The sequence below is a fragment of the Haliotis rubra genome, unplaced genomic scaffold (assembly GCF_003918875.1).
Source record: "Haliotis rubra isolate DU_JTF1 unplaced genomic scaffold, ASM391887v1 Scf71, whole genome shotgun sequence".
Taxonomy (NCBI): domain Eukaryota; kingdom Metazoa; phylum Mollusca; class Gastropoda; order Lepetellida; family Haliotidae; genus Haliotis; species Haliotis rubra.
In genome coordinates, this window is record NW_025767424.1 from 1,943,619 (window position 1) to 1,957,565 (window position 13,947).

The 13,947-nt window shown below is 39.3% G+C and overlaps 1 protein-coding gene across 1 annotated transcript in view; it reads right to left on the reverse strand.

Annotated features, from left to right (window-relative positions):
- LOC124259134 (tubby-related protein 4-like) overlaps positions 1-13,947 on the reverse strand; it is a 234,226-nt gene that overhangs the window by 107,034 nt on the left and 113,245 nt on the right. The window contains 3 exon segments of the mRNA XM_046693229.1: positions 2,038-2,265; positions 4,895-5,037; positions 8,126-8,236. Of these exon segments, the coding sequence (XP_046549185.1) occupies positions 2,038-2,265; positions 4,895-5,037; positions 8,126-8,236 (482 nt within the window).

Consider the following 13,947-nt stretch of genomic DNA (forward strand, 5'->3'; position numbering starts at 1 on the left):
TGGGTTCGAATCCCGGATGGGACTTAACTCAAACAAGCATTGTCACTAAGGTGACATAATCCCCCGCAGCAAATTATCAAATCAAACTTATAAAGTAATGAAAGTTTAAGATGAAGTTAAATGTCAACAAAAACATGACCAGTCAACCTCTCTTGATATCTTGCTCTATAGTTGTTCAAACAGACACATATTTTCAAGACAGACTTTGACCTTGACATGAATGTCATAGTGTATGAAATATGCACAAATAGTACTAAAGAAATTGCTTATTGAAAAACATTCAAGGGAAGTCTTGAAAGTCTATGAAGAAAATCCAGTGAACCGTTCTTGAAATATCTTGCTGACTATTCATGCTGAAATCTTCAAAGTGTCGTCGTGACCCTGAAAATTTGTGAAGGTTACCAAAACTGACTGGGCCCTGGGCCTTCCCTAGATGAAGCTTGGTGTCAAATATGAAGAAAATCCAGTGAATATTTTTTTCGATATCTTGCTGACTATCTTAACATGCAATTTAACATGCTGTGTCAAATATGAAGAAATTCAGTGAATGGTTCTTGAGGTATCTCGCTGACAAGCATAACATGCAAGTTAATATGCTGAAATCTTCAAAGTGTCTCTGTGACCTTGAAAATTAAGTGAAGGTCACCAAAATGGACTGGGCCCTGCGCCTTCCCTAGACAAAGCTTGGTGACAAATATGAAGAAAATCCAGTTAACAGTTTTTGAGATAGCTTAACATGCAGGAATAACGTTAAAGTCCCCTTGTGACCTTGAAATGAGGGTCAAGGTCACCAACCTGACTTGGACCTTTCTTAAACTGTGATGAACCTAGGTACCAAATATGAAAAGAATCTAGTAAACGGTTCTTAAGATATTCCAATTCGGACGGACGGACGGAACCTAATACTATATCCCCCGATTCGCGCTAAACGCGCAGCGGGGGATAAAAAGTACTCGAATTTGTACTTTATTAAGAAAGTGTCATCCCAAATATAACATATGTTAGGTATGTTTGTAATGTAAATGTTGTTAATCTTTCAAACAGAATCTCAAGAGTCTTTTTTATTTTACCAAATCTCAACAGTCATTCTCATCAAATATATATGTTTTACGGATAAGACATTTTGAAAATGGAATTATGAATGGTATTTCACATAAACATTAATGTGAGTAGTTTAATTGATCAAATTTCCAGTTTTAGACTGTCTGCATGTGCATACATAAATATATTTTGTAAAAAACAAAATGGAAAGGTATGGTACATAAATGCTATTCTTGGGCTTTCATTATATTTCTTTCAGTTAATATAATTAGGGGTGGAAATTACCCATTGCCCGATGCCCGAGTCCAGTGTTTTTTTCTGTCGGGCAAGCAAATTTGAACATCACACTGTACCGTTGTCCAGTTGACTTTCCAATATTAATTATGTTGTTTATTTAAAAAATCAACAAGAAAACGGCTGGTATAGTGGAAAAAGTATCAGGGCAAGTGATTTTACATGTGCCACTGTAACAGAGTACACTAGCAATTTTAAAGTTATTTCCACCCCTGATAATATGTTAATAATAATGTTACAAACTGTCATTATATTATAGTGACAGTTTGTAACATTCAGAGCACAATCACACACAGGCAGTGTTAAGAACATGAACAATTACCAACACTGTCACAGCACAATCACACACAGGCAGTGTTAAGAACATGAACAATTACCAACACTGTCACAGCACAATCACACACAGGCAGTGTTAAAAACATGAACAATGACCAACACTGTCAGAGCACAATCACACACAGGCAGTGTTGAGATCTGGCTCTGTCCTCAATAGGTGGATCTTGCCACAAGTGCAGATACTGGGACCTATTTTCCATCAGAATCTATCCTAGATCAATCCTCTTTAGGACTGTACTTTTCTTCACTAAGCTAAGATCCAGACAATTTCAATGAAAATCACAACTCTTGTAATACAGTTGAGAACTGACTTGTCTGTAAACAAGAAAGAAATTAGGAAATCATTTTTAAAAGAGATCATCTCACCTTTATTGTAGGAGAGAAAAGAGCTTGAGCACCAAGACGTAAACGAGTTGGAAGTGGTAACCGATCAACATATTTTTCTTGACGGCAGACTTTCTGTATGACCCGCTGACAGAGGAACTGAAGTGGCGCCACCTGTTTGCTGATCCAGGCGACATACAGATGGCATCCTGCTGCTATAAATAGACGCTTGTCGTTGTGACCCCAGGTTAATGCTGTGAGAGGTTTACCCTGTAGAATCAGACATCTTGTGTGAGTGAGGGATAGATAGATACATGAAGCAACCACATACTTCCAAAACTACCATTTCTCTAATCTTAACTCATGACAGATTTATATATCAGGGATGCAAGGGAAAAATCTATTTTCAACTGAAAACTTAATATTGTGTCTTTGAATGGGGGCTTTTCAGGGTTTCAGAACGGATTTAGACGATTCATAGAGCTGATCAATTTGAAATAAAATCTACGTATCACGGGTAAATTGCCATCCCTGATATATACTGACAGGAAGAAATAATTGCCTTATAATTTACTGTCAAAGGGACCTATGCAAATACAGTCAAATCCCGATGAGTCGAATGCCGCTGTCTCGAATATTATGCATAACTCGAAGTACCTGTTGGTCCCGACCATTCCCTGTTATAGTTGTCATCATTTGAATACCGGTTACACGAATTCGTCTCATAAATACACACGATGACTCGAAAAGGAAAGTTGGTCCCATGAGATTCAAACAACAGCAATCTTGTATACATAAGCCGAAGTCAGTCAATGAAAAGTTGACTGGTGTAGCAAACTGATCCAATTAACAAACCAGCACGGCTCACACCTTTCCGCCTTTGACGCGTGAGTTCAAAAGGCAGATTAGTGATTTTACGGAAATCACTGTCTGTGCTAATCAGACTGGAACTGATAAAGTGCCCCTATTAGTGAAATGGAAATTATTAGATAAACAAATGCTTAGGCAGAAGAATTAGGACTGGATCATCTTTTTTTCTACCCTCATAGACATACCTATGTCTTGAATACATGGATAAGTCAATATTAATCCTTTGTCCCCAGCGATTCGACTCATCGGGATTTGACTGTACTCCAAGTTATACAAGGCCAAACAACCAAATATGATGAATAAGGAGGAATTCACATGGGCCAAACAGTTACTTACATTCGTTAGTTTGAAATATCAAGATTCCATAAAACACTGTAGGACTGTACATTTCATGTAGTTACATATACTGAAAGAAACAAATAAAGGAACACAGGAAAATTCAAGCATTCCTTCAATATTTTCCAGTTTTCATCACCAGCTTTGAATAGTGCTGTGGGAGGAAATCTGAGAATAAATGAAGGAACACTGCCATGATGTGATGTTCCCTTATTTGTTTCCCTCAGTATATTTCACTGACTACAGAAGTAAACCTTGAATCATTAGTTCTGTGTTTCCTGATTTGTTTCTAACAATAGAGTAACAGGATGGGAGATGTGGTTACAATCCAAATATTGAAATTATTTCAAAATGTGTCTGTTACGTCTTTCTATAATAAAGTTCAAAAAGATTTGTCTAATGTTTTCATACCATGCAAAGGTTCTATCACACTATACTAGCAAGTCTAAATAGCTAGTGGTAGCAATCTCTATGATAACAGACTGGCAACAGTCTAGAGACTTAGTGGTGGCAGTCTCTAACATAGAAAACTGGCAATGGTCTACAGAGATATATGAGGTGTTCTCTATCACAGAGGAGCTCTATCCAGAGAGCTATTGGTGGCACTCTCTATCACAGTGGAATGGCAAAAGTCAAGAGAGCTAATGGTACCACTTTCTGTCACAGTGGATTGCCAAAATCTTTATTCCTCAATAAAATATTTATAAGAGTTATATAGTATCTGCAATAAATCGTTTATAAGAGTAACACTGTATCCATCAGAATGTAGATATCATTTGTTGAAGATATTGGTGTGTTTTTTCTAGAATTAGGGAATTAGACATGTGAACAATTGTAGGAATATCTCTTTACAGCTACAGAGTGAGTGAGTGAGTTTAGTTTTACGCTGCACTCAGCAATATTTCAGCTATATGGCGGCGCTCTGTAAATAATCGAGTCTGGACCAGATCATCCAGTGATTGACATCATGAGCATCAATCTACGCAATTGGGAACCGATGACATGTGTCAACCAAGACAGCGAGCCTGACCACCCGATCCCGTTAGTCGCCTCTTACGACAAGCATGAGTTACTGAAGGTTCATTCTAACCCAGATCTTCACGGGTTACAGCTGCAGAACACAGGGGCAGTGCAACAAGCAAATCAAGACCGTACTCGCTCACACCTCTGTTATATAAAATTATCATCATCTAGTCACAAAAATTACTTCCTGTTCCTAAAATTCACAGGTTCCTGGTGTCCTTAGTGTCAACAGGGACGGTGGGGTAGCCTAGTGGTTAAAGCGCGTTCACTCGTCACGCCAAAGACCCGGGTTCGATTCCCCACATGGGTACAATGTGTGAAGCGCATTGCTGGTGTCCCCCTGACATGATATTGCTGGAATATTGCTAAAAGCGGCGTAAAACCACACACACTCACTCATTCACTTCTTAGTGTTAGCAACTACAATACCTAAACCTAGGTAACCCCTACAGCTTCAACTTTCAATATTATCATTATGACAAGGTCCCCATTACTTTAGACTTAATTAGGAACAATGAATTAAAGATCAAATTAATGTATATACTGTCATATGAAATAATATATAACATTACCAAAAGAGGCACTGCTTGGGTTTGCCTTACTTCTGTTGCCATTCCATTGTGATAGAGAGTGTACTTGTTGTACTTACTTCCCCCTCAATGAACCCCACCTGAGAAGGAACGGTGACCCAGTGCTTCAGTTTACCCTCCTTGGTATAGAAGTGGAGTTCATTGCGGCACTGGAGGTTGGGCAGGCGGATGAACCCTCCCACTGCCAGGTACTCCCCACAGTTGGACCAGTCCATCTTGAGACCTGCAGAGAGCATTAGACAACGTTGTAGTAAGTAGAAAATGTCAAACACATCAAATAAAATTAAATTTCTAGCTGGTGTCTTTAACCATCTCAGTAGGGTGGAACAACATAGTGTACTGGTGTAGTTTACTGCACTGTAAGATGAAATCAGTTTTATTTCTTCTCTAGAATTTGCTGCATTGGGTATAATTGCGCACATAACTTGATGCAATATAATTACTTTTCTGTGTCTGTGTTTTATATTTGTGCGCATTGGATGCACATTGCTGTATTGTGCAAAACCCTGTAAGGGTAAGCAGGTTACCACTTTATTGAATTATCCATCAATAATTTACTGATTGGAATTCGGGAAAAGATAGAAAGCACAAGGCATAATTTCATTGTCCCTACTGATATGTGTGCAATCTTATATATGTACAAATTGTTGCCATGGAAACCATAAAAAAAGTAAAACTTTCCAAAGTTCCTAAGTTGCAAAAGGCAGCAGTTTAAGGCTGGACACCTGTGCAGAGCCTGATCAAGATATACTGACAAGTCTTCGAGGTATGCTCCGGAAGTAAAATGTGACAGATTGAGGTGAGGTGAGATTGGATTTAACGTCGTGCTTGAGAATATTTCGCTCATATGACGACGCGCATGCGTGTGTATGTGTATGTGCGGCTGCTTGTACTAGTCCAGACTTAAGCTGGTTTTATAGTGCTAGCCCACTGAGATACCATGCCGCAGTGAAGCATGAATACCCCACTCAGACACATTATACTGACTCCAAGCCGTCCTTGTTGTACCCATTAATGCTAAATATTGCTAAAAGCGGCACAAAACTAAACTCGCTCACTCAATATAAATCAACAATAACTCATCTATTTAAAGGTCACATGCAACCAAAAAATCAAACATAATTAAAACACAATTATCACTTATTCATGACATATAATATACATTGCTGGTTATGAAAAAACATATAAACAAAATTATAAGCGTACAATCGCAAATCAAAGGTGCAATATTGTGTACTTGGGTTTACTTTCCAAGAAACGAAGCAGCCGCGATACCAAACCCAGTCAGAGCGGGTGGGTGTGCACTCAAGTGTAATGGCTGGTTCATTTGCAGATGCCCTCACGGCTCATTTGTGTGTATATGTAGAGATGTTGGGTTTTGTAAATACATGCTCATTTTTTGGTGTATAACATTTTGCAATCAACAGACATCATAACATGTCATGTGTTCAAGTATCACACCTGCCTGTCTGTGTAATTACATAATGTGACAGAGACCGAACTCGGGCCATAAATCAATGCATTTTGTTTATGGTGTATAGCCTGATTGGTGTTAAGTTCAAATTGCATGTGGTCAGTGATAGCAGCTGTGTATTGAATATTGTCATTAGCAGACAGGCAGGCAGACACACAGGTGTCAATAAAACAAGACATTGAGTTTTGTCTGTGACAACGACATATCTATATCACAGTTAGAAATTCTGTCAAAGCTAAATAATGACATTGCTTTTAAGTATCGAACTGAGAAAGTGACTCGGTAAGAAGAACGTGTGGTGAAATAGACAAATGAAATTATCTAAACAGTTAATTTACTGTCATAACATATAAAAAGCTCGCGCCTATGAGATATCAACAAAACATTATGAAAATAGCTCACACCAAAGCCTTCACCGAGTATTCACCAGACAACCCGCTTCCAAGCTGCGCGAACCTATTTCACTGCGCACGTGCTATGAGTGCAGCCCAGCTGTTGAAACTAGTGAAACGTTTGAACTCCGATTTCGCGCGTTTGTTTTCATCGCGTTATTTTTCAACTTTATAAGTTGAATTTGCATTTTTGACGATTTGTTTCGGTAAATCCACACCGAAAGGTATCAGAATCTGCAAAGTTGTGATTGTGACCTTTAAGATAAATAATTAATCATCAGCTTTCCTTCTTAATTGTTTAAGGTGATGTTTCAGCTTCATCCAGACACTTAATTTCATGAATCTCATTTTCAATTTTTACATGTCCAGATTCAATATGTGACACTTAGCTATAAATTTTACATATAAAACTAGATTCTCTCACAGGCAATTATGACTTGACAAGAGCATGCATATCGTTTCATGCAGTAAGAAATGTTCCAGTAACATCATATCAGTACTGCATTGAACTAATAGAGAAGTTGAACTCTTTTAGACCATTGTCATCTTTGATGTTATGTCATGGCCAAGAACCTAGTCTGTCCCAGGGATTGAACCATGTTTTTTCTTCTATACTGTAAAAGCAGGGCAGTGAGGTAGCCTTGTGATTAAAGTGTTTTCTCACCACACCGAAGACCCAGGTTCGATTCTCCACATGGGTACAACGTGTAAAGCCCATTTCTGTTGTCCCATGCCATGATATTACCCATGGGCGGATCCAGGAATTTTGAAGGGGTGTGTTGTGTGTGTGTGTGTGTGTGTGGTTCCCCCATTGGCTCCAACGCAAAAATCTTCAATGTGGTCTTGAGTCATTTTCAAGAGGAGGGTCGAACCCCTGAACCCCCTCTGATCCGCCCAATGTTACCTAATATTTCTAAAAGCAGAATAACATTAAACTCACTCACTCAACTACTACTGTAAAAGCCAAAGCTCTAAATGAAGTGAGTCTAGATTTTACACAGAATATCTGACCTCACTGGGGCTCCTTTTAATTTAAATGGAGTGTTTTATGGCAAAATTCTCTATTTTTAGAGATTACTGAGAACCATTAAAATTCTACTTTTGTAAATTGTTTCTTACTTTTATCAATTAATAAAAAAAATCGGTGTTTTATTTCTCCTTACATTCAGGGTAAGACAGATATTTGAGGGCACTCAACATATTGGGTACTTACTACTTCCTGGAAGTACACCTGGAAAACATTAAGTGCTGATCTTTTTATCAGGTGTACACTTAATCAATATATGCCGAGTTGGCAAAAGCCATGATTGACACATCCACAGAAAAGAGATTGAACTGAACTATTGAAGCATGACTGGTGAAAGTCAGTGATTCCCTAATGGGCAGTTATTGTGAGAATGAAATCACAGGAGTATCAGAACCTGTGAAGCGTAATGTGGACAAACCTGTTAGTGTTGTGTACACGATGCGAGGACACACGTCATCATAGCCAGACAGCAGGAAGATATCCCCGTACTTGAAACATACTGCTAGTGTGTGGGTCTTGGAGATTCCATCTGCAATCACACAATCAGCATTACATGTAGGATATCCTCTAATAGATCTTCATATGTCAATCACTGTGTACACATTGTAACATGAGCCAAGTATGGGTTGGGCTTATGGTGGTTAAGATTTTTCTGTCTGATAGTACTTGAGGTCACATTTTTTAACAAATGTATGTTTAATCTGAGGAATGAATCTGATTAGCTAGGAAGTAAGCGATGTTTGGAGTGTTTCTTTTAAAAATATAACTGTCTGCAGCAACATCATGGTCCTATCAATATTACTGCAACATTCAAGTTCCCTCCTGATACGCAGTATTACAGCTGTGTAAGTCCCTCATGCAATCACCAATATCACAGATGCATCACCGTGTCATCACACAGACATCAGCAATATGAAAGCTGTATCACTGTTATCACACAGACATCAGCAATATCACAGCTGTATCACTGTTATCACAGACATCAGCAATATCACAGCTGTATCACTGTTATCACAGACATCAGCAATATCACAGCTGTATCACTGTTATCACAGCTATCAGTGATATCACAGCTGTATCAGTGTCATCACACAGACATCAGCAATATGAAAGCTGTATCACTGTTATCACACAGCTATCACCAATATCACAGCTGCTTCACCGTGTCATCACAGACATCAGCATTATCACAGCTGTATCACTGTTATCACAGCTATCAGTGATATCACAGCTGTATCAGTGTCATCACACAGACATCAGCAATATGAAAGCTGTATCACTGTTATCACACAGCTATCACCATTATCACAGCTGCATCACCGTGTCATCACCATGTCATCGCTGTTATCACACAGACATCACCATTATCACAGCTGCATCACCGTGTCATCACACAGCTATCAGCGATATCACAGCTGCATCACATGGTCATAACACAGATATCAGCATTATCACAGCTATATCAAAGTGTCATCAAGCAATCCGCAATACCACAGCTGTATCAGTCCATCACAGAATCAGCAATATCACAGCTGTATCAGTCCCTAAGACAATCATACAATCACTAATATCATAGCTGCATCACACAAACATCAGCAACACTGCAACTGTATCAGTCCCTCTATCACTGTTATCACACAGCAATCAGCAATATTACAGCTGTATCACTGTTATCACACAGCTACCAGCATTATTACAGCTGTATCAGTGTCATCACAGCAATCAGCAATATTACTGCTGTATCACTGTTATCACATGGCAATCAGCAATATTACAGCTGTATCACTGTTATCACATTATCATCAGCATTATCACAGTTGTATGAGTATCATCACAGCAATCAGCAATATTACTGCTGTATCACTATTATCACACAGCAATCAGCAATATTACAGCTATCACTGTTATCACACAGCTACCAGCATTATTACAGCTGTATCAGTGTCATCACAGCAATCAGCAATATTACTGCTGTATCACTGTTATCACACAGCAATCAGCAATATTACAGCTATCACTGTTATCACACAGCTACCAGCATTATTACAGCTGTATCAGTGTCAGCACATTATCACAGCAATATTACAGCTGTATCAGTGTCATCACAGCAATCAGCAATATTACTGCTGTATCACTGTTATCACACAGCAATCAGCAATATTACAGCTATCACTGTTATCACACAGCTACCAGCATTATTACAGCTGTATCAGTGTCATCACACCAATCAGCAATATTACTGCTGTATCACTCTTATCACACAGTCTTATCACACCAATCAGCAATATTACTGCTGTATCAGTGTCTTCACTCAGGATTGCAATCACAATGCATTCAAAAGCATGATGACTGAAGTGCACTGTCCATACATGATTATGCAAATGGTTACCAGAGGAGTGTTGGTTGCAAGTAATTGTGAAAAATCTTCCATGAAATATATTGACTTTACCTCATCAAGCTACATCCAAATTATTGATTTGAAGCAGTGCCTGTACAAACTAAACTCACTAGACCATTACTTCATAACAAATATATACCAGCGTCGTCATCCAGAACACATAAGCAGTGTCCATAGGATAATGCTGTATCGACCTAGCTTTGTGGATATATTGGCGTAATATACTGGAGGGTTATGACAGCATTAGTGTTTTGCTCAATTTCTACCACAGTTTCCACACACTGTTAACCGCACCCTGATAAATTTTCATTCAGCGTAAAACACCTCACCTGTCAGTTTATCACAAATCTCCATAAAAACTTATTTCCTGAACATTTGAATTAAATGCTGCATAGATATGATTTATTTCTAATTTAGGTTCTGTCTGCGTAATTACCACTTAACTGGGTAATATTCTGCATCAGGGAACATGAGACTCATTAGAGTGAATGAGTGAGTGAGTGAGTATTGTTTAACGCCACTTTTAGCAATATTCCAGCCATATCACGGCGGGGGGACACCAGAAATGGGCTTCACACATCTTCAGCATGACTAGCGATCGCTTTAACCACTTGGCTACCCCACCCACTCAAGAGACTCATGAGAAGGAGTCTTATCTCTTTGACAGCATGAGTTAGTGAGTGAGTTTAGTGTTACGCTTCAATCAGCAATATTCCAGCTACATGGCGGCGGTCTGTAAATAATAAAGTCTGGACCAGACAATCCAGTGATCAACAACATGAGCATCGATCTGCGCAATGGGGATACGATGACATTTGTCAGTCGCCTCTCACGATAAGCATGGGTTACTGAAGGCCAATATTCCCGGACCTTCACGGGTTTGACAGGATATGACTGACTGACTGACTGAGTTTGGTTTTATGCTGCTTTTAGCAATATTCCAGCAACATCGGCGGGGAACACCAGAAATGGGCTTAACACATTGTGCCCATGTGGGGATTCGAACCCGGGTCTTTGGCATGACGAGCCAACGCTTTAACCATTAGGCTACCCCCATCACTGACAGCATATGACATATGAAGTACATTTAGGACATATATTTGCTTCAAAAGAAAGTGATGTTAAAACATTCAAATCACAAAGAAATTTTTTATCATTTCTACTTTCTCAATGGTTTCAGGGCCGGTGGGTTAATCTAGTGGTTAAAGCGTTTGCTGTCATGCCGAAGAGTGAGTGAGTGAGTTAAGATTTTAAGTCACATCAGCATTATTTTAGCCATATCGTGACCAAATCAAATTATGGATTTATAGTAATTGAACGTAAATTTTAAAAACCTGTCAACGACAGTAAAGCAACTAGATTATCACAGATATAATGTCATGCTGAAGACCTGGGTTCGATTCACCACATGGGTACAATGTGTGAAGCCCATTTCTGTCATGCGTGTGTATGTGTATGTGCAGCTGCTTGTACTAACCCAGACTTAAGCTTGGTTTTATAGTGCTAGCCCACTGAGATACCATGCCACAGAGCTGAAGCATGAATACCCCACTCAGACACATTATACTGACTCCGAGCCGACCAGTCCTTGTTGTACCCATTAATGCCGAGCGTCAGGCAGGGACCAACAAGTACCATATTTTAACGTCTTTGACGCGGTCGGGGATCGAACCCGCGACCTTCCGCTCTCCTGGCGGACGCTTCTAACCACTACACCACGGAGGCGGTCGAGGTAATAAGGGGTTAGCATGCATTTTATAAGTGATGACCTTCAGAGTCAACCAATTCAGAAGAAAAACATAAAATATTTCAAGATTGATAAAGAGTATGTGAATAATTGAGGTTGACTAGATAAACCGGTGATTCAAATCATGAGTGATGTCCCATACTGTCAGGATGCAATTACATGCAATCATATGGTCTGAACATCTGAGTCAGAACATTCAGCTAACTAACGGGATGAGGTGAGCAGGCTTGCTGACTTGGTTGACACGTCATTGTATCCCAATTCTGTAGATTGATGCTCATGCTTGTTGTAAGAGGCGACTAAAGGGATGAGGTGAGCAGGCTTGCTGACTTGGTTGACACGTCATTGTATCCCAATTCTGTAGATTGATGCTCATGCTTGTTGTAAGAGGCGACTAAAGGGATGAGGTGAGCAGGCCTGCTGACTTGGTTGACACATCATTGTATCCCAATTGTGTAGATCAGTGCTCATGGTGTCAAGTACTGGATTGTCTGGTCCATACTTGACTATTTTCAGACCATCACCATATAGCCGAAATATTGCTGAGTGTGGTGGTGTTAAACATCAATTTTGGACAGGTAGAGTGTGTTTGGGACAAATTCTAACCACTAAACACAGAAAAAGTGATATGTCGACAGCCTGAGTCGTTTGAAATTAGTCTGCTATAGGGATGTCCCGATACATAAGTTTCATGAAGCTATACATATCACGATACCCATGTCACGATTCGATAGATATCACGATAATTATTTTAGTTAAATTTAGTTACATTTTGAACATTAATATTTCATATTTTATAATTGTCCATGACAAGATCAACACTTCCGATTCTCAGAGACTAAAAGGTTCTAATTTCCCATCTTTGTGCATGACTCTCATAACATAAAAACATGATACAGTTGCAACATGTAAACAATACATAAACATATTTAAACCGATACTTTCAAAACTAAATATGGATACAGCTTTTAATGTATCGATAATTGTATCACCTTAGAAAAATTATTGATGCATCAATGTATCGTGGCATCCCTAGTCTGCTATTACCATGAAAACTATTGAATTTAAGAAAACTCTCTCCATCACTCACTCAGTGGCACCAAAGGATCAGGCAAACCAATGGTTCATGCCAACACTGACAATCAGTTGTCACTCATTAGAACCATCCCCATCCTGTTTCTAAGCAGCTTTTAAAACATAGACACAGTGATAGAAATTAGGGTGGGTTCTGGTGAGGTGAGGTGAGGTGAGGTGAAATTGGGTTTTACGTCGTACTTGAGAATATTTCACTCATATGACGACGTGCATGCGTGTGTATGTGTATGTGCGGCTGCTTGTACTAGCCCAGACTGAAGCTGGTTTTATAGTGCTAGCTCACTGAGATACCATGCCGCAGTGAAGCATGAATACCCCACTCAGACACATTATACTGACTCCGAGCCGACCAGTCCTTGTTGTACCCATTAATGCCGAGCGCCAGGCAGGGACCAACAAGTACCATATTTTAACGTCTTTTAGTATGACGCGGTCGGGGATCGAACCCGCGACCTTCAGCTCTCCGGGCGGAGGGTTCTGGGGTCCTTGAGGTTGGTTATCCTCCATAAGAACTACATGCCATAAGAACTACACCTCAAAAGAGATACATGGGACGTGTTATGACAACAGTGTCACCCCTATTGTGGATAATGAGTTCTGCCCAATGAAGCAACTACTCCCACAAGAACTACAGTGTAAACAAAACACTGTTAAGACAATAGTATTGTATTTCAAGGGCTTTTGCAAAATACAAAAGTTAAGAACACAAGCTTGTTTTGTTTTCACTTTTTTCAGTTTTTATCACCCTGTAGTTCTTATGGGAGTTTACCGTTTTTTCCGACTTATTGGATCAGTCCACCTGCCCTCATAGTATTAGACGCTAAGTCTCAAGCTATTTTAACATGACAAATATGAAGAGGTCCCTTAGTTTTGACACCAAACTCAGCAATATTTCAGCAATATTTCAGCTATATTTCAGCTATATGAAGGCAGTCCATAAAGACCTACAAAAGAAAGTCCTGTGAATGACACCATCAGCATCAAACTACGAACATGGCAC